At 39.4% G+C, this 21,761-nt stretch overlaps 2 protein-coding genes across 3 annotated transcripts; both read right to left on the reverse strand.

Annotated features, from left to right (window-relative positions):
* Positions 1-12,366: 12,366 nt before the first annotated feature.
* LOC137241267 (uncharacterized) lies at positions 12,367-14,609 on the reverse strand. 2 transcript variants are annotated; one of them, XM_067768700.1, is made up of 5 exons: positions 14,469-14,609; positions 14,095-14,319; positions 13,626-14,038; positions 13,051-13,558; positions 12,367-12,667 (listed from the first exon to the last, which is right to left on the reverse strand). In XM_067768700.1, the coding sequence occupies exons 1-5, from the start codon at positions 14,530-14,532 to the stop codon at positions 12,483-12,485; spliced, it is 1,395 nt and encodes a 464-aa protein (XP_067624801.1). In that variant the 5' UTR covers positions 14,533-14,609; the 3' UTR covers positions 12,367-12,482. The 2 variants fall into 2 exon arrangements, with proteins under 2 accessions (XP_067624801.1, XP_067624799.1); XM_067768698.1 differs by having other exon boundaries at positions 13,051-13,561.
* Positions 14,610-14,678: 69 nt separating this feature from the next.
* On the reverse strand, positions 14,679-16,821 carry LOC137241268 (secretion-regulating guanine nucleotide exchange factor). The gene is made up of 4 exons (XM_067768701.1): positions 16,465-16,821; positions 16,118-16,369; positions 15,278-16,041; positions 14,679-15,206 (listed from the first exon to the last, which is right to left on the reverse strand). The coding sequence occupies exons 1-4, from the start codon at positions 16,480-16,482 to the stop codon at positions 15,101-15,103; spliced, it is 1,140 nt and encodes a 379-aa protein (XP_067624802.1). The 5' UTR covers positions 16,483-16,821; the 3' UTR covers positions 14,679-15,100.
* Positions 16,822-21,761: the final 4,940 nt, after the last annotated feature.

A 21,761-nucleotide genomic window follows, 5' to 3' on the forward strand; every position in this document is an offset into this window, starting at 1 on the left:
ATAAAAAAATTACAAAAATCTCAAAACATTCTCATTGTGCCCATTTCCTGAAATTTAGAAGTTTCTTCTTAATGTACAAATATCACATAGCCCTTCTCAATTCAATAGCACCAATTAACCAAGCAAATATATAAAAAAATGACAAAAATCTCAAAACATTCTCATTGTGCCCATTTCCTGAAATCTAGAAGTTTCTTCTTAATGTACAAATATCACATAGCCCTTCTCAATTCAGTAGCACCAATTAACTGCGCAAATATATAAACAAATGACAATCGGATGAAATAGCCAAATATTTAAAAATATTTTCATTGTGACCATTTCCTGAAATCTAGAACTTTCGACTTATTACACAAATATCACATAGCCTTTCTCAATTCAATATCACCAATTAACCAAGCAAATATATAAACAATTGACAATCTGTTGAAAAAGCCAAACGAGTCAAAATATTCCCATTGTGCCCATTTCCTGAAATCTAGAACTTTCGACTTATTACACAAATATCACATAGCCTTTCTCAACTCAATATCACCAATTAACCATGCAAATATATAAACAATTGACAATCTGTTGAAAAAGCCAAACGAGTCAAAATATTCCCATTGTGCCCATTTCCTGAAATCTAGAACTTTCGACTTATTACACAAATATCACATAGCCTTTCTCAATTCAATATCACCAATTAACCATGCAAATATATAAACAATTGACAATCTGTTGAAAAAGCCAAACATGTCAAAATATTTTCATTGTGCCCGTTTCCTGAAACCTAGAGGTTTCTACTTATTGTACGCATATCACATAGCCTGTCTCACTTCAATAACACCAATTAATCAAGCAAATACATATATAAAAAATTTACAAAAATCTCAAAACATTCTCATTGTGCCCATTTCCTGAAATCTAGAACTTTCTACTTATTGTACAAATATCATAAAGCCGTTATCAGTTTAATAGCACAAATTAACCAAGAAAATATATAAACAAATGACAATCTGTTGAAAAAGCCAAATGTCTCAAAACCTTCTCATTGTGCCCATTTCGTGAAATCTAGAAGTTTCTACTTATTGTACACCCCTTCAATATTGGTCGCCTTGTCGTGGAGAAGGGGCTTAAGTATCATGTTGGAATCTCCTCTGCGGAGGGGTCCCAACACGAGTCGAAATAAGAGGAAAGTCCCATATATCCTGCAGCGTCGATGGCGTGTTCAGAAGAACGCATCACTTGTCGCTGCAGGAGATGTGAGTATTGCCGCACCAACAACACCCAAGCGAGGGTGTTGAGGTGCCCGTGCCGATGGCTGTGTGGTCAGCAGGTGTATACTGAAAGGCTGATCGCGAACGGTCCCCTCCGATGCCCGGCAAGGTCGGTTGTCTAAGTGCCTTACCCCCGGTATGCTGGCTCTGCCGGGGGCTGACTAACCATTCCATGCAAACTCGAGGGAACTGTATGCCCACAGAAAATAAATATAATAAGGAGAGGGAGAAAGGGAGCGTTCCGAGAACGCTCTTTGAAGACGATCTTCTGGCGACACCAACAAACTCCTGGGGGAGTTCAGCCTGGCGGAGCTGGGTGAGGATGGGTCATCAATCCTCGGAAGGCGAGCAAGCGAGTCTCATCCCAATGATCAGGGTGGCTCAGATTAACCTGCAGTACTCAAAAGTCGCCTCGGATAACCTGCTGGTCCTCCTCAAGGAGGAGGACATTGATGTCTGCCTAGTGCAGGAACCATGGGTCTTGCGATCACAGGTGATGGGCCTTAAGACCCGAAACTATAACCTTTTTTACACACATGGGGACGGTAAACCGCGGCCCTGTATCCTCGTTAGGAATACTATTAATGCTTTCTTTTTTCCTAATTTCAGTAGTTACGACGTTGCTGTGGTCAAGGTCGAGTCAAGAAGCGGCCGAAGCATGACGGTCGCCTCGGCTTACATGGCTCACGATCGGCCCGCTCCTCCAGAGGAGGTAGCGCAAATGGTAGCACAAACAGCCAAGAAGGAGACGGTCGTGATGGGTTGCGACGCCAGCGCAAGGCACGCGGTTTGGGAGAGCAGCGAGATAAACGAACGGGGTGAGTCTCTGATTGAATTTATATTAGCTAACAACCTTTACGTATGTAACAAGGGCAACTCTCCCACCTTTAGTTTTCCGAGTACGGCCAACTACCCGGGGTGGGAGGAAGTCCTTGATATAACACTAACATCTGACTCCCGGGAGCTTACGGTTAGAAACTGGGATGTATCGAAAAAACTTTCCCTGTCGGTTCACCGGTTGATCCTTTTCAAACATAGACTGGGAAAAAGAAATGGGTCAGCCGCACAGAAACCCTAAACGACGTTCTGAAGCCTATTTGACAAGATAGTCAGTGGTAGGCTCCATAGAAGTAGGACGCCTATTCAATCTACAGATAGTCTTAACGACCGAGTCCGGTCTCTGGAGAAAAGCTTTCAGGTGGCCTTTAAAGTCGCCTGTCCAATTTCGAGGAGAAAAAAGACCTTCCCACCGTGGTGGGACAAAAAGCTCAGCGACCTGAGGTCAAAGCTGAGGAGGGTCTTCAACGACTGTCACTTCAGGAACGATTTCCAGGACTACAGGATGGCTCTGAGGGAGTATAAGAAAGCCATATGGACAGCAAAATCAAGCTCCTGGCGAGAACACTGGGAGTTGATTGAGTCCACGAAGGACTCAGCCAGGCTGGGAAAGATTCTTGCCAAGAGTCATTCAAACAAGACATTTGGCAAGCGCGCCGATGGAACATGGGCAAGATCGGCGGCTGAGACTCTAAACATCCTTGTAGATGGTCACTTCTCGGACGGATCGGGGGAGGGAGTACGCAATACAGAGACGGCACATTAGGAAGTACCTGTTGGCCTCATAGACAACCTTTTAGCGGAGAAGAAAATTGCATGGGCAATAGATAGATTCTCTCCATATAAATCACCGGGCGTGGATGGTATTCTACCTATTATGCTGCAGAAGACTCAGAAATCTTTGGTTAAGGAACTAAAGGAGATCATCGAGGCATGCATTCGTCTCAATCACATTCCGGTCTCGTGGACGAGAACAAGGGTAGTTTTCATCCCTAAGGCCGGCAGAAGGGTGCATGAAGTAGCCAAAGACTTTCGGCCAATAAGTCACACGTCCTTTGTTCCGAAAACGTTCGAAAGGGCGGGTACAGAAGGCCTGCATCGCCTTTTATGCCTGCAACTCAATGTTTGGTAAGAAATGGGGACTCAAGCCAAGCATGGTACTTTGGATGTACGAGGCGGTGGTGCGACCGGTGCTTACCTATGGTTCCATAGTATGGTGGGAAGCTGTAAGTAAGAGCTACAATCTCACCAGCCTGCAAAAAGTCCAGCGCACTGCGTGCGTTGGTGCCATAGGGGCCGGAGGCACTTGCCCCACAGCTGATTTAGACCCTATTTTGCACCTGCTTCCGATCGACTTGCATATACTTTGTACATCATCACAAAACGCACTGAGACTCAGAGAGTTTGGGTGCTGGAAGGATACTCAGCAAGGACATAATAGTATCCTAAAGAAATTTCCGGATGGTACATGTAGTACCGAGACAGATTACTACTCTCGCAAACTGAAGTTTGAGTACGGTTGTAATACCGCCATTCCAAGCAGGAACGAGTGGAAGTTGAACCCGGGCATAAGGGTCGACGACGTCCAAATCTACACTGACGGCTCCAAGATGAAATCGGGAGTGTGGGCCGGACTCTCCTCTGTGTCCCTAGATTTGTCTGCATCATTCAGACTCCCATCGCACTGCAGCGTGTTTCAAGCAGAAATCCTCGCGATTTGGCAAGCCTGCAAATAACTGGAGGGCTTGAATGTAGCTGGTAAAGTGTGCATCCTGTCGGGATAGCCAAGCAGCGATAAAAGCGCTTTCCTCGCCACACATTAACTCAAAATTAGTGTGGCCTTGTTAGCGACTCATATCCCAGTTATCCACCAATCTAGAGCTACGCGTTATCTGGGTCCCGGGTCATAAGGGGATAGAGTGTAATAAGAAGGCCAGCGAGCTAGCACGCAGGGGCTCATCGGAGATGAACGAGGAAATAACCAGTGTCGCAGTAGGCATACCCTTAGCAGTAGCCAAGGGGAATATCCAAAGCTTCTACATGAAGAAAGCACAAACAAAGTGGAATAACATTACCACCTGTGCGATATCAAAATCCATTTGGCCAAACTATGATGGAAAGAGGACGGGAAGTCTTCTGAACAAATCCAGAGCTAACACACGCAAACTGATAGCAGTCTACACCGGACATTGGGCAGTAGGTACACATGCGGAAAAGATGGGCATTCCGTATAACGAGTACTGCCGAAGCTGCAAAGATGCAAATGCCAGCTAGAGCCCGCCTAAGGTTCCTTGGAACCCCGTTTCTAGAAGACCTCAGAGGGTTATCTGTGATAGCAATCTCGAATATTCTTAATTTTATCAACAACTCTGGCTGGTTGTGATACATTGACCGTAACATTCCGTGGGTTTTTAGACGAGTTACATGGCATCAAAATGGCTTTAAATAGCTACTTGGGCAACCAGGGTCGCAGCCATTTCACGTACCTACCTATCTACTTATTGTACAAATATCGCATAGCCTTTCTCAATTCAATAGCACCAATTAATCAAGCAAATTAACCAAGCAAATATATAAACAACTGACAATATGTCGAAAAAGCCAAATGTCTCAAAATATTTTCATTGTGCCCATTTCCTGAACTCTAGAAGTTTCCACTTATTTTTTATTCACACAATCCACTAATGTATAAATAGCGCTCACAAACCTTATCTGGATTTATTCGGTGGTGCTTAGTTGTATTTTGACCTTCACGAATGCGGAACCTGACGTTCCGCCATATCTCGTGGCAATATTTGAAGGATATGAATATATTTGCGCTGGTTCAATGATCAGTAGGGATGCCGTGGTTACAGCTTTAGAATGCGTGAGGGGAAAACAAAGTGAAAATATCATGGTTAAATTTTGTGTAGACAATATATATGGAATGGGGCTAACTCTCCCTGTGCGTCGTTTAGATCATAAACCTTTCTGTGGACGCGACGAGTCTGATATGGATATGGATATAGGTATAATTCAATTGATGCGCCCCTATTTCACAAAAACAATAAAACTTTGCAGTAAAAAATTGAAACCGGCCATGGAAATGCAAGTTATTGGATGGGATTCAATAGGCTCTCACCGTTCTACTGTCGATAAAATAATAAAGTGGAGCTATTGTGATAATTTTTTCCGTGGGCAAAGGAAAAGTTTTAAAAGAACATCGATTTGTACTAAAAATAGCTTAGAAGATGGGGATGGAGATCCTGGAGCACCGGGCGTTGTGCGCGGAACTCTTAGTGCTGTGGCGGGATCAATTTATGGTTCAAAATTTTATACAGATTTATCTCCTGGAAGTGTTGCTCGAAGGTATATAAAAGATGTTACGGGATTATCATAAGTGTTGATATAAATCAAATGATGTCATAAATATATGTAATACTTCTAAATTAATAGTACAGAGAGGGTACACTCGCAAACATCAGAGTGCTGACATATTTCTATGAAAATGTTTTCGTTTTTCTTGTCCATGAGGAAATGTACCTAAAATTATAGTTTATAATTATAAAACTTAAGCTGCCACAATCAAATGCTTAGTGAATTAAGAACTCATTGCGCATTGTTGTAGCAATATGGGAGTATTACACATATGACTGCTGAGAGGAACATCGGCCTATCTCGGCTGAAAGCACCATTCCACAATTTTTTGTATAAATGCCCCAGCTCACGTCAAAATATTTCAAACTGGGCATTTCCAACCGCTGGCTGAGATAGGGCGAAATTCCACTCAGCAGTCGGACCGGCAATATTTTTATGTATTATATACAAAGAAATGTTGATAACTGCGATTTAACAAAAAAAAATTTGTTTATATTCATTGAAAGTATGATAAATAAAGTTGTTATTTTCTTTACTGACTTAAACCAACTCATTATAAATTTATTTCTATTTCACCAATTTCGAAATGAAATATTTATCGCTTTTTATAATATTACACAAGGTAAAATTTACACCTCTCCAACCTCCTAACCCAGGGTGCTAGGTACGGTCCCTATTGGATGTATTGCAGCCAGGGGGTCGGCTATATTTGAACGGAGTCTTCCCCATACTGGACCTCTTGGGGAAGTAATGATGGCCTTACAACAGCAAGGGATGCTATTGTAGTGGACGGTTTTTATCCCCACTTTTAAGATTATACCGCTGAGCCCGCCTTGTTGGGCAAGTGGTCGTGCCGTACGACCAAGATGAACTCAGAAACTTCTAAAGTAAGTAAGGATGAGAAGTAAAAAGCTATGGCGTCGCAAGCCCGGGAGGAAGAAATCGCCACAGCGGTGATTCGCACGCGGATAGCGATAATAGTATGAACTCCGAGGAGCATTGCACCAGCCCGGAAAAATAACTAACGTTAACCCAACCAACTACGAGAGCGATCGCTTGGCATGGGCCAGAGAGACAGTGAAAGAATGTCGAAGACACTTTACTGACAAAAACTTTGCTCGCAGCAATCCTCAATTTTGCAACCGCATCGAAGAGGAAGGACACTGAGAGGCAAGGGGCAGCGATCGGCTGATCCTGGCAAGCCTGCTTTTAAGAGGCAGGAGGGGGAGGACAAATGCCTCAGTCCCAGAATCAGGAAGCAAACTAGCCGGAATGACAGAAACCAAACCTCAAAGCCTGCAAAGCGGCGAGAAGAGGGAAGTTCTAAAAAGCCATGTACCCTAAAAGCTGTAGTACAGGAAGAGGAAATAAGAAATAAACACGTAAATGCTAATAAGCTAAAGGGAGGTAACGACCAGACTCCAGCATATTCGGTGATACTAAAGGCATTTAACGATGATACTCCGTTTTTCTCTGAGAAGGAGTTGAACAAAGTTGCCAAGCAGGTCCTGACTATGGCACTACTAGATTGCAACAACCCCAATGGGCTGTTGTCAACCGGAAGGTGGAGATCCGTAAAAGGGGAGCTGATTAGTATCATGATCAAAATTAAGCATAATGAACCAAGTAATTCACTACCAACATTCGCAACAGCTGGATGGCACAATGGAGATAAACTGATGGCATGCACCAATAATACGACTTTAAAGTGCAGAGAGTTGCTCCAGACCTTCAAAAACAAGAAGTCGCAAGGTTAAAGGTGATTTATAGAGCGCTGAACCTCACGATACCAAAGGCCGAGGTTTGGATATCCCGAGTGGTAAAGGCGGAGGACACGCTTTACATGCTGCACCGTCAAAACCCGAATATACCAACACTCGATTGGAGCGAAAATTGGACGGAGGCCAGTACTTCATACTTCAAATTAATACGGAATCGGGGGATGTGTTACACTCCCAGCATGGGAAAATGTCCTAGGCCGAAGGTTAGGTTAGGTTGAACTGGCCGGTTCATGAGGACCTCACATAGACTGAATGAGTCCGTAGTGATACCAGAAGTTTTTTTTAACGACCATACTGAAAAACCCTATCAAAAACTTGGACCTATGTTATAAAATAACTACGTCCTCTTGGCAAATACTAGAAGCTTCCTAGGTCTTAAGCTGCTTGCTGCTTGGTAGGTGTATCACTCCTAATAGCTGGAGTCTTAGCCTAGCAATCGCAGGGCATGAGCACAGAACGTGCTCGATCGTTTCCTTCTCCAACCCGCACTTCCTACATCTGCAGGAAGGCAGTGTCCAGTCAGAATACCCGTCACGAGTCTACAGTCCTTTTTTTTAATGATAGAAGCAACTTTGTTAGTCTAAGGTTGTAAGATCTACACATTATCTTCGACACTTTACAACCCCACGCTTGAACCCACGCCTTTTCCGCTTCGTCGATCATGTGCAGCTCTCGCCTTTGATTAATCTCGCCAAGTCTAATTGGGACGTCTACGGAGGAAGCTTCAAGGGATGCGTCCTTTTTAGCTAGTTCATCTGCTTTTTCATTCCCATCTATTCCCATATGCCGTGGTACCCAATCTAGATGTATGCTTCTCCCTGTCCCTATTCTGTCCAGAGACTGCTTACACTCTAAACTGCATTTAGATGCTGTGCTATGCGAGATGATTGCCTTAATTGGTGCTTGACTGTCAATATAAAAGTTAACACGAATGCAGCTTAAGCTATTATCTTCCAGTGTTTCTACTGCTTTGGTTACGGCTAATATATCCGCTTGGAAAACGCTACAAAAATCCGACAGCCTGTAGGATCTGTTTATTTCCGGATCAGCACAGTATACCGCAGACCGTACTCCTTCCACTACTTTGGTGCCATCTGTGTACACATGTATCGTCTCGCCCGCCATTTGAGCACCCTTGCTCCAACCGCCCACTTCTATTGTGGCCTTAAAGTTTCCCTCGGTAGGGAATCAGGTAGGTCTGTTCGTCTTGTGATTGATGACGCTATACTACTATACTATATACTTTATTTTTTTTTTGTTCTAGGGGTTTATAAGTGCAATACAAAGCTACGCGAGGGGAATTCTTTCACAAATATGAATGCAGTGGCGTAGTGATGTTTTCTTGCGCCCGGGGATAATATTCGATGACACAACCTTACTACTGTGGAACCGCAACAAATTTTGGTTGTGACGTTCGAACACAGTCTCTGCCTCAATATAAATGCAGCCAAAATTCCTTACAATGCACAAAGATGCATCAAAATCCTCAAATCGCTGCAACGGAGGAAGTTGCAAGGCTGACAAATTTCCCACTTAGAACTGCCACGCAATATCTTCTTAAGACGTCTGAGCACCGAGGCATCCCAAAAGACAATTGATTGATGTAGTTACGCCTCCAAGGCAGATAAGAAGATATCTGCATAAGCGCTATGACGAGATCTGGGGTAGTATGATCCAGAGCAACACGAACGCAGAGTATGTGATTTCCTTCAACGTCAGGCTCCCGCCTTTGCAAACATCGCCGAAGAAGAATGCTCACTTCCGAAGGGTATGCGCGTTACTCTGCCCTTACTTCGATTTCTATGTATGGCCACAGCTTGGTGTATATCACAAATCATCTATTCGTCTTTAATGTGGAACAAAAATCTGTAATAGCAACTTATTTTTGGTAAAGCTTCTGCTAGATTCCTTCGTCCTCCGTTAGGGCATTTTATTTAATTTTTTATTTGCTAATGTTCTGAAACTAAAATTTAGTATATTTTGCAACAGAGCTTTAGCTTCGCTTCTGATGTTAGAGTCCTCTAGTACATTCTCTAGCCCATCGACGATAACGCTAACCGCTTGTATTCTGGCGCTCAACCGTGTTTCAGATTCACGTTTGACAGTTTTTGTTAAAGCATTTTTTAATAATTCCCATCATAACGTTGAACGTGAAAAAAAATATATGCTTTCAATTATTCCACAACCTGCCGCAAGTGTTCCGGATATATATATTAATTTTTTTTAATGAAATTTTGGTATTGTTATATTTAGATGTTGTTTGGCACGTAGGTATGTAAAGAATATAAAGCCCAAAAATTTAAGTTCTTATGTTATTAAACGTTTTCCCTTCTTCTAAAGACCTGAAGATTTGTTTCGAATTATGGAAAAAGTATGTCAAATTTGTCGCAGCTTAATTTTATGTTTGTAAAAGAAGGACAACTTCATTAAAAGTCTTTGCAACTAGGATTACCATTTTAAAGATTATTCAAATTATTTTGTGATTAACTTTCAGCCGAGCTTACGCCTTTGTCATTACGTCCAAATATAAAAGTTTTGAAATTATAATGGAGTAGCTCTACGTAAACGTTTTTGGATAGTGCAAGATGAAATTAAGTATGCCTATCGACACTAGAATTCGACTACAGAGGAAGCAAGCTAATAGCTTTTGGTACGCCAGTTATCGTGGCATATTTGTGTTTTGGAACATGTGCAAATCGGATTACCAGCCTGGGTCCGTATTACGTTTTACGATCAGTGACTGAAATCTATTTTCACTTAAGCGATAACTATGCAACTGTCAAACAATTTCTAAAAATTATAATAAATAAATTATAATAAATATCTAACGAGTACCATATGTCGCTAGTTCCCATGTCATTAATCCGATCCATCGTTTCAGAGCTATTGTGATTTTAAAAAGGGTTTCGATCACGGATCGTAAAACATAGTACGGGCCTTGTTCTCAAACCGGTGTTAATCAGACAAGATAAAAAAATCTAAAAAAAAAATTTTTTTTCATAATATGTATAAATTAAATTAATGTAATAAATAGTAAAAATGTTACACAAATGTAATAAAATTATTAAACGAATAAAATTTAAAACCAAAATAAACAAGTGAAGGTGTCTAAGTTCGGGTGTAATCGAACATTATATACTCAGCGTGAGCTTCAATTGTACATTTCATTTCAGATAAATTACTTTTCTACATAACACGTGGCACCGCCCAAAGTGGGCGTGGTCTTTAACCGATCTCGTCCATTTTTTCTAGAAATATTTCCTGCTATAGGGAAAATTTGTGTACCCAATTTTAATACGATCCGTTGATTCGAGTTATGGCTAGAAAAATAGCTTAGTCATAAAAGGGGCGGTGACACGCCCATTTTTTTAAATTTGCAGTTTTTCCTATTTATTGTTATAAATCCACTTGGGAAATGAAATAACATTCATACAAAGCTCCTTTTTGCAAAGATATAGCTTATTTTATTCGTCCATGACCCTTTTAAAAGTCTTTTATATAAAAGTGGGCGTGGTGCTTAACCGATTTCGTAAATTTTTCTTCAAAGCATTGCTTATAGTAAAGGCAACCTCTCTGCCGAATTTTGTTGCGATAGGTTTAACGGTTTTGATTTATGATTAATAATATTTGTAAAATAGATTTTATCACAAGTGGGCGGTGCCACGCCCATTTTAAAATTTTTTTTAAAATTTTTATTAAGAGTCTCAATGTCAGTCCACATGTAAAATTTCAACATTCTAGGTGTATCATTTACTAAATAATCAGGATTTTTGTGTTTTTCAAAATGTTATATAAATAAAAAGTGGGCGTGGTTATCATCCCATTTCGGTCATTTTCAATACCAATCTATTCTGGGTCCATATAAGCTCGTGTACCAAATTTGGTGAAGATATCTCAATATTTACTCAAGTTATTGTGTTAACGGATGGACGGACATGGGTCAATCAAATTTCTTTTCGATACTGATGATTTTGATATATGGGAAGTCTATATCTATCTCGATTCCTTTATACCTGTACAACCAACCGTTATCCAATCAAAGTTAATATACTCTGTGTGCAAAGCAAGCTGAGTATAAAAATTATGAAAACAAACGAAAAATATTGGTACCAGCCCCGATTTTAACTGCCCTTCTCTCGATTGCAATCAACACCTCTGTGTTCCATTAGTGCTGCCAGCCGGAAAATAGTAGGCTTAGCCGGCTGGCCAGTTCCCAGGTAATACGAGCCCTGGAAACGCTGGTCCCAACTGCTATAAAACATTGTGTACAAGTTGTGTCTTATCCACAATGCTTTGAAGAATAAAACGTATAACTATAGAGAACCGCCAACAGAACGAATAATGGGAAACAGGAAACCATCAAGGGCGGGTAGGTAGTTCACCATTGGGGAAATGTGGCATGAATTTCGTCAATTCCAATGCTAAAAAACCTTTATTTAGATATAATAATCAGAATTTAACTATATTTTTAACGTTTTAAATTTTTTTTTTGTGAACTTTTAACGTAACCACCGGGGTTTGTCTACCGCCAGTTTGACAATTAATATTGCTGTCCGTCCTTCGCGGTTCTCTATAGCTTTACTTCTTCGCCTTAAATCTAAATACATTTACAGAATACCCAAAATGAAACCATGTAAATTGGTATTTCGGATAAATGGCAAATAGCGTGTTTTTCATCACAGGCCCAGAGTTATTACCTCATAAGTAGTACATTGCCTTATCAGATTTGATTTTCCTAGCTACGAAAGTGATCGATTAGTTTAAAATGTCATAAGTATTTATAGAAGGAATTTTACACTGTATAGTAAAAAAATAATTCTAATTGAGCCAAACATTGAAGTGGTTTTTGTTGTCGAAAAATAGGTGGACTGTTAAAAAAAAACTTGTGAAAGGGGGAGTACGTAAATTGAATAATGATTTAACGGCATATTCAACGCGAGTTTAGTCTTTTTATGTATGTATATGATCTACCAATATCAGAATAGTGAAATTATAGAGGTACATATTAGATAAGAGATAGGGATATTGGATACTTCGTAGAGAGCAAGACTAAGGTTTGCCTGCCTTGCTAAATATCAAATAACTACAAATTTGTTTTTTTTTTTTTAATTGTATGTATTTTTAATTGGACGTATCAATTTTCTTTGAACTCAAGTATATTTTTAAGTAATACGAAAAATGTTAACAACAAAGAGGAGAAGACTACAAATCTACAACAAGAAAGTAAACAACATTTGATATAAACTGATTATTCATTTAACGGCGCTGCATTATCATCATTGCCGTTTGCGGAAATTGGTGCAGCAACAGCCGATGATTTTACTAGCAAATCATTTGCATTCGTACCCATTGTTGCTTGACGCCCACATATGTTCAGTCCTGTAGGTATATTATTTGGCGAGGGCATATTTTGTGTGGCAGAATTAGGAGCACCTAAAAAAATTCATTGAAATTATTTAATATACTATGAGCGTTTTCTTATGATGTGGATACCGCGTTATACTCAGAAAAATTATAAAACTTATGAAAATTTTACTGATTATTCGTGCTTTGGATTAGAACTTTTGCGAATTTTGCTCAAGATCTCGAAATATAGTTTACATTGATTTTATTATATATTTGTACGTGTTTATGAAAAATAGCGAAAATAATTTTTCTCTTGTAAAAAAACTAGCAGTCCTTGTGCCAATACTTTTTTTCGAGTGCGTATATTTTTTTCATGATAGGTGTGTGTACTAGGCTTCAACGAAAATGTATGGCAATGCTGCTAGATACAACAGCTGATTTTGTTTACAATCTGTCTTAATTTGACTTACATACAACTGGAGCTGCTCCACCATTGGTAGCACGAGTTGATCGTGATTTGTGGAACATTGCTGCTACAGCTGCTGCTTGCTGTTGTGTTTGATGATAAATCTGCTGCTGCAACATTTGTGCATACACCAAACGTTCATATATGCCGGTAGTTGTACCCACTGCAGTGCCTTGTGTAGTGGCACCACTCAAATATTGAGTTTCTTTGAAAAATGTATTTAAATATTGCTGTGTTGTTGTGGTTAACATCGGATTAGAGTACAAAATAGCAGGCGAAGAAGCAAGCGCTGCATTGGCTAAACTATTTGAAATAAAATTTGTTGTAGTCGACGAATGTTGATTGTAGACAAGTGGCGGAGCGGCTGGCGCAGCCGCAACATAAGTAACTTTATTGCCTAGAAACATGCCGTATGCAGTGCTACCTGTTGCTGGACGCACCGTTGCAGGTTGTAAGCCATTACACATTTGATAATAAGCTGCTGCGGCAGCAGATGAAGCTGCCGTTGACTGCTTCTGAAAATAATTGAGGTAACGCAATAACACACTTTTGAAAATAATAAAACAAAAAATAACTTACACTAAAATTTGCAAAACCTATACCAGCTGTTGTTGTATCTGTTGCAGTGGGTGGTGTGGGGTATAACCCATTACCATAACCAGCAACAAAAGGTACTGCTTCCGGAGGCGTAGTTGTACCCTTCTCGTTGAGTAATGGTGTTAAGTTCTGAGGAAAATCAAGAAAATCTTTGCCGTATATGGCATAATTTTGTGCAGCTTGAAAATACTCAGCGCTACCATTTGGCGGATGACCTGTGGTATCACCATAGATGGCACGATTTACTTCCTGCACGTATGTATTACTGCTGCGTCGACAGTTTGACTCGAGCTTTGAATTCCAGTCATTTTCTGAGTCGGTTGGCTCGCATTTGCCACTAGCAGCGGTGTGAGTTTGATGCCAGATGGGATCAGTGAGCTTTTTGGATGTGGGTCCTGCATAAAATATCTTCAATTAAATCTTATCGGATAAGTACATTTTATAAACTTACCTAACTCTGCAGTGTTCCATACTGGAAACTGATTTTTAATTTTTTTCAGCTCTTTAACAATTGAAATTTTTGATTTACGTCCTTTTTTATTGCGGTTCATCAAGGGATTATCTGCTTCTTCGTCTGTTCGTAAGTAATCTTCATTAGCACTTTCATAAGAGTCTTCAGCGCTGTTTTGTTCGCCTTTCATGTTGGAGTTGTTGTCGTCTTCGTCCTCACTCGTTGCTACAGAAAAACAAATTGACTTATATATTTCAAAAATTGTTTTAGATTTGAATTTTTATGGACAAAGAAATACTAAAACGATTGGTTTTTTAAGTTTCTGTTTAACGATAGTATTTCCCTTAAACACTTAAACTTCCTTCTGTAATTACAATATAAAAATCCCAGCATGTCCTCTATGAGTTTTTCCGTTTGTTGCGTCTGCTGGGGTTCCATGCTCTTGATGGTTCGCCTGGTCGTTGGGACAGCTTCTTGTCACAGCACAGCAAGCTCACAACCAAAAACAATAAAAATGTGCAGCAAAAACAGTAATAACGGTCGCCTATTCAGCTTAACTATCCGTTGGAATCCAAATCACACGATTATTAATAACGATTTCTTTTTATTATCTTTAATTTCTTTTAATAGGTTATTTTTGCGTTTTTATAAATTTTCGTTGTTTGCATTCGTGTTTGACATAAAAAGATTTCTTTTAAAATTTAGAATTTTGCTTATCTTTTTTCAATAGCTTGTTACGATTTTGTTGGCCAACTTAAACTATTTGATACAGGAAGGGTCAAGTGTTTTTTGTTGTTTCTTTGTTTTGAGGTTAATCGCAATGCAATTCCCAACAACACATACTGCAGAAGTATCGACCAAAGTGTTATGTCGTAGTGATGAAAAATTGTAGTCTACATTTAGGCGCTGCTGTTTAATAACAATGCAGACTAATTTCATTCTATTTTGGCTATTTTTTAAATTAATAAAAACTTATTTACTTGGGGATTGGTACATGATTTTAAATTTAACTACGGCTTTCCGGCCTCTCTTCGCAGATCGCATAACAAAATCCAGCGCCAGTACCAGCAATTTTGCATGGACCTGGCAGTTTAACGCGCGTGGGAGAGCAACTAAAATTTAAAACATATGTTAATATATATGTGCAAAAAATATAATGTAAAATATATTTTGAATAACTCACGAATTATCCGTCGCATCATTGCCACAATTTCCATGCTCATTCCAACCCCATGTATAGATTTCACCATCCCAGCTGCGTATCAGGCCATGTTCTGAACCAAAGTGTAAATGCGCCGGCACAATTTCACTACGCAGATCAAGTTTTTGTGGCGTGGCTTGATTTTGTGTTACACTGCCAATACCCAGTTGTCCGTAACAATTACGTCCCCAACTTAATATACGATTATCTTTGAGCATTACCGCATTGTGTGTCCAACCAGTAGCCAAGCGTTTAATTTCATCATCAAATTGAAATGAATTTGCTTGCCCAAATTTATTATCACCCAAAGCAATAATACGCCTCGATAGATTGCCATATTCCAAATCAACAACTTGAAGTAATATATGATTTTGCCCGCTAGCTATATTACAGATTCGAAATACGCAACGTTCGTTAGCTTGAATTTTTATAACAGGCGCACAATTTAGAGTCGTTCCTGTTATACACAAGTCAGGTGGTGTTTCATCGCTAATACGTAGACGCCCGAAAATATACACAATATGATCTTCTGTTAATATGGCACAATGGCGTAAACCGAAACTTAAACGTGAAGCTGCATTATTTCTTGGCAGAATTACGGGCAAGGGGCGACGCACAGCATTGAATTCGCGTTGACACAGACCCAGCTGTTGAAAGTTATTTGATCCCCATACATAGAGTTGTTTTGTTACCGTAATACAGCCAGATATATCCCAACCACAAGCTATGCTTTCCACAGGCACATCCTGCAACAAAATGGAAATGGTCGAAAATTTTGTTTCAGAGCGTAAAAAACCACTAGCATTCACTATCACTACATACTCTAAAATATTCGCCCGGTATTGTTTCGAAAATATTGACACATTCCTCGCGCGAGTTCAAACCCAACTGACCACGTCCATTCCAACCGCATGCATGCACACGTCCATTGGTATCCAGTACAAGGACGTGCCCGCCTCCGCCACGTATGCTTCGCACATTATTCGGGTTGAACGAGTACCCACGCACTAATTGCGGTGACATGCACAACTCGGATTCAAAGCCAAGGCTTAGTTGTCCGTGCGAGTTGGCGCCCTGTTATGAGGTATATTAAATAAAGAGTTTTTTAAGTTTATTTCACGTTACGAGATGTCAATTAATTTGCAATGCAAATTTGTCGTTTCGCTTACCCAGGCGTACACCGACATTGCGGCTTTCTTTTGCTGCAGCGCAATGTTGATGACCACCAGTAGCTACTTTCGGGGCACTAAAAATTTGGTCACTCTACCACTTGTGCTGAGAAGAGCCACTGATCGCACGAGCACTTCAAAGCGTCCTTTCACTGAAGCTGTTGGTTACCGACTGCTACTTCGTAGAATCCTTCTATATTTTAATTTATTCTTTAGTAAATTATACTTCCTTGTGCGCTCGTATTGCGTTTTGGCTGATTGCATGTTTTAGCCAAATTTGAATTAATTGTTGTTTTTAGCACTTGTCGTAGGCTGCGCTTGTGTGCTTGATGTTTGGTTCATGTAGAAAAAAAACAAAAATGAATTGAATCATGGAAAAAAACTATACGAACAGCTGATTGGAGCAGAGCACAGGGTGGTACGTACTACAAAAAGCCACAGAGAGGTAAATAACGGTTTTTGTAAAATTTTTCGGTCCGCGTTTCAGCAGAGTTGCGAATGGTTTTTTTTGTAGGATCTCAGTAACTGCCCATTGTACCATTGTATAAGACGAACACAACCTGCCATCGGAGAGCTCATACATAAGCAGTCTAAATTATCGCTTGGTCTATGGAAGAGTACATGACGCAACTCTTCGAATAATCCTGGAAACCAATTTTTTAGCTCCAATGTTACTTCGAACCTACTGAACTGTCGCGTTTTTCTGCGAACATCTTTAGAGGTCCCTGTTACGATTCCTCAATGGACCTTCCGCCTCAGGAAGTGATGCAGTAGTGCAACAACAACAATACAATAGACTTCGAAGTCCATCCCAGCCGCTAATGAAAACTTCTATCACCTTCTTGAATACGAATGACCATCCATCCGATTTTATCTATCCAAAGCGTCGTTGCAGTAATTGTTCACACTCAGGTTTAAATTCTCTCGCACAGGTATTAGAAGAGGATCCAAGGCACTTTGCAAACTGGTGGTGAATAATGAACCTTTTAATGGAAAAATACACGCAGAGTGCTTCCCAATCCACAGCCGATTGTCGAACCCGCCTAGGTAATTTTTTCCTAAAGTATTTTGATGTTGCTTTTCTCGGACTTTAAAGCAAGCTATTTGGTGTGGTAGGCGAGCACGCTACTTTTAGACCGCAGCGGTTGGTATTTCTCTTTGTGTTAATGCTTGCTTCCAATTAAACTACATATATCGTTTTACTATTTCGGGACAGGCTGTCAGGCTGAACGATTCGGCTTGTAAGTTTTGTGTGAAAATCATGCATTCCGCGCGGTTGTCTTGTGTTCTGAACGCGGATTTTGGCTGTATCGATATAGTGATCCAATTTGATGTTGGTTTCCTGAATCGTGCCCACATCTAAAGACTATTTATTTTTGATTGTCATTTGTTTTTTGAAGTTACTTCGGCGTTGTTGTTAAGTTGCCCTTTGTTGTATTAACGATAAAGACAATCCCCGAAGGTTTTCGATTATGTTGATGATCCTTTGCTGGATATAGATCCGGTACGTTTCGGTAACAAAGTATCATTAAGGTACTAGCCCGACCATTTCGGAAACGATTAACATGACTACAATAAACCTTTTAGGTCGCCAGCGCCCCGCCGGCTAAATATGTGTATGATGCATTTATATGTATTTGTAACAGGATTCCCCTCGCGTGGGTGAGCTTGACAATTGGGTTGCCGAAGGTCTGAAGCTATAAAGCTTTCAGCGCTTAGCGACCCCTTGAATTCCATTGTGTTGCCTGTAGATTAGGAATGCAATAATGATATAATTAAGAATTTGTATTGTGTATGAAAGATTGAGTTCAATAAGGGCTTTAATGTGGAAAACTTGACTAATTATTTCATTAAGCCTCTTCACAGGCATGAACCTACAACTGGATTCCACCATGCTTCTGGTATGAACCATATGTGGAGTAGAGCTGGATTTCTATTCGATTTTTAATCGATTTAACTTAACAGTTATAGTAGGTACAATTTGATATTGATTAATCAAAATGGGCATACAATATATTTATTGTAGTTTTTCATAAAATTTACCTTCACTGGCTCAGATTCATAGTCAAAATAAAATATTTTCGAATTTATTTAGAACCATAAACCATGACTATGACTTCGAGTGAAGGGGAAAGATGAGGAGGTTTTATCATCACCATCGATTAGTGCTCAACCGCCTAGATGATCTTGGCGTTGCATAACAAATCATGCCAGCATCCCTGGTTCAACATAACTGACACCAAAGGAGATCAAGACTTCTTATTGAAGGTCTCACCTTTCGTCTGCTTCCAAATACGAGTGTCGATAGGTATATTATCTGTGCCAGAGCGTCTTCATGCATTCCCACAATATGACGTAGCAGTTGGCATCACGGCGAGGACCATGAATCGTCGCCAGTACTTTTCTCTCGTACACTGGGCCATCCCATTGTCTCTCGACACGGTGCATGATTCCGACCCATACATTAGAAGAGGTACGATGAGAGATTTATGGAGCGTTATTGACAAGAGTGTATCTTTGTTTGATTTCTAAGCTAGAAATGCAGAGAAGGCAGAATTTATTTAAGAAATTTCTGCGTACAAAATGGAATATCCTAAACAGAAATTGTTCATGCTCCTTGGTACCCGAGGTTGGTTTCTCTACTACTGCTATAAATTAATTTGAAAAAGCACAAAAAAAAATGATATTTCAATATCAAATACTATAATAATACCACTCCGATGGGAAGACCAAGCGAAGAACCAGGTGGTACCCCTTGATTTTCGAGTTAGCGCCAGTTAACGAAAGAGGAAGAAACTGTCGAGTTTTTTTAAACGGTGAAAATCGTGTAAACAATTAAGCAGCAATCAACTTTTTTCGACTCGATTTAATCGATTAAATCGATTTTTTTTTTAGAATCGAATCGAAAAAATCGATTTATCAAAAAATCGAATCGAATGCAGCTCTAATGTGGAGATTGAAACCACTTTTATATTTAGAAATATAAAAACTTTTATTTAATTAAATAATACGCCTAAATGTGTGCGTATACAATATTTAAACATTTTCAACCTGAATGGAAATTTTTCAGGGACGGAAAATAATAATTTTTTTTTTCGGAGTCGAAAACGTCCTGGTAAAAAAATTGTCCTAGGTGAAAATGTTTGAGTTCCCAGGTATTCCTATAGCAATATTATGTCGAATCATGCATCCTTTTTATTTTTCGAACTTTTTCCATAAAAGTCCACATATAAAAGTAAAATCTGTATTTTTATTTTTTGAGTCCTATAGAACTAGTTACACTCTGACTTTTAAAAATAAAAGTCCCGAAATAAAAGTTAAATCAAGACTTTTATTTTCTAAGGCCGAAATAAAAGTCCCGCTTGATAACAAAGAAACGGCTTATCCGAATTAAAAAAAAATTTTATTTATTACAAAAAAAAAAAAAAAATTATTTCGGATAAGCCTTTCTTTGTTATCAAGCGGGACTTTTATTTCGGCCTTAAAGAATAAAAGTGTTGTTTTAACTTTTATTTCGGGACTTTTATTTTTAAAAGTCAGAGTGTAACTAGTTCTATCGGACTCAAAAAATAAAAATCCGAAAATAATTTTTATTTGGATCCAAATATATTTAAAGTCCAAAATTAATAGTTTTGCAATGACTTATATTATAAAAGGAATAACAGTTTCAGCCCCTGAAATGTTTAATTATTGGAAAATCAAAATAATGAAAATAAAATTATTGAATGAACTAATGAAATTAGAAAGAGTATAAAGTTAAAGTAAAATTTATAATGTATTAAAAGGAACCCTACATTGTTCACTCCCACTCAAAATGTCTCCCTAATATATTAAAAACTCACAAAAAAAACACGCTCGATACAATTTTTAATCTATTCTCAGCTTCTTCAATCTCCTACGCCACGTTTTTAAGATACTCGAAACCCAATAACCTTATATCAATAAAGCTTCAAGAACGTTTAACACAGTTTTTAGCCTGGTGACGTAACCGAATTTCTTCTTTAAGCTTCTCCAATATGAGTTTATATTACTATCTTTATTGCCATTGAACTCGTTAATCTTTATTCCCCTCAAAATAATAACAACAAGATCATTTACCAACTGAGAAAAGATAAAAGTTCATGAAAAAGAAATTGGAGCAAAACGAGTTGGGATTGTCCTAATGCACCTGAGCAAATGCTTAAAGTGCAAATACAAAACAAATAGTAACAATAACAAATATGAATTAAAATACCAAAGGAATTGCATTAAGTGCAACAAACAAATGCTGGAAAATCGCACTGCAGGAGCATGGAACCTGTCTTACTGTCTAGCTGTCCTCACCATTATCTACATACTTAACTTGGTTGGCTGGTTATTTAGATTTTCGTGGGATGACAACGGAATGCGACGACCAAATGGCGTTCAAAGAAATGGAGTTATCCACCATCAGGTCAGCGTATTTTGTGAAAACAACTGTCCAATCTGTCCATGGCTGTCTTACAATGCAAAGTTAACATCAAAAGCAAATATTGTTGTTGGTATGCCGTCAAATTGTTGCGCTTTGCAATGTACCGGGGATTTTTTATTAGCAAAAAAAAAATAAAATAAAATAAAATTCCGAGTAATAATAATTTAATGTAGGCGAATGGGCGCAGGTCAATGGTGGTACCTACTTAGATGGTTAGTTTGCAATTGGCTTGTCTTTGTAATTAACATATTATATTGTTGTAATGCAGAGCAAAGGGTATCACAATGGGAGAAAGTCACCAGAAATAGAAAACAAACTTGTAAAATTTATACATACCCTGAGTCCTTCTTAGATTAGTCCCTGGGTTACGTTTAACTAATCGCTGAATAAAGACGTCACATAGACTGAATGTCCATAGTGTTACCAGAATTTATGTAAGGACCTCACAAAAAACCCATTTAAATAGCAAAGTAGTTGGGTTATGAACTAATTTCGCTCCCTTGGCAGACTTTAGCTGTTTTCAGTACACAACGTACTACTGTTGGCCTTCTTCCCAGACCACGGGCAAGTGGAGGGCAACGAGCAAGCGGACAGCCTGGCGAGACAGGCAGCGACTGCACTACCCGCCGGTCCTGAGCCGCAGGAAATTAGGGGGCATTAACTGTTAGAATAGAGAGAAAGAAGAGAAGGGCACTGGTACAATGTGCCAGTCTTAAGATAGTTGTTGTTGTTGTAGCGATAAGGACACTCCCCGAAGGCCTTGGGGAGTGTTATTGATGTTAATGGTCCTTTGCCGCATGCAGATCCGGTACGTTCCGGTACCAAGCCCGACCATCTCGGGAACAAT

This window comes from Eurosta solidaginis, chromosome 2 (assembly GCF_040869045.1).
Source record: "Eurosta solidaginis isolate ZX-2024a chromosome 2, ASM4086904v1, whole genome shotgun sequence".
Classification (NCBI taxonomy): Eukaryota; Metazoa; Arthropoda; class Insecta; order Diptera; family Tephritidae; genus Eurosta; species Eurosta solidaginis.

What these genes read in the sequence shown, in the direction of transcription:
- LOC137241267 (XM_067768698.1), bottom strand. Translation starts at nt 14,532, where the DNA reads ATGGAACCCCAGCAGACGCAACAAACGGAAAAACTCATAGAGGACATG. An exon ending in CATGCTGGGATTTTTATATT is followed by an intron (nt 14,320 to 14,468) that starts GTAATTACAGAA and finishes GTTTTTCTGTAG; the next exon opens with CAACGAGTGAGGACGAAGAC. An exon ending in TAGGTTTTGCAAATTTTAGT is followed by an intron (nt 13,562 to 13,625) that starts GTAAGTTATTTT and finishes AATTATTTTCAG; the next exon opens with AAGCAGTCAACGGCAGCTTC.
- LOC137241268 (XM_067768701.1), bottom strand. An exon ending in TACCGGGCGAATATTTTAGA is followed by an intron (nt 16,042 to 16,117) that starts GTATGTAGTGAT and finishes ATTTTGTTGCAG; the next exon opens with GATGTGCCTGTGGAAAGCAT. An exon ending in AATGATGCGACGGATAATTC is followed by an intron (nt 15,207 to 15,277) that starts GTGAGTTATTCA and finishes TTTAAATTTTAG; the next exon opens with TTGCTCTCCCACGCGCGTTA.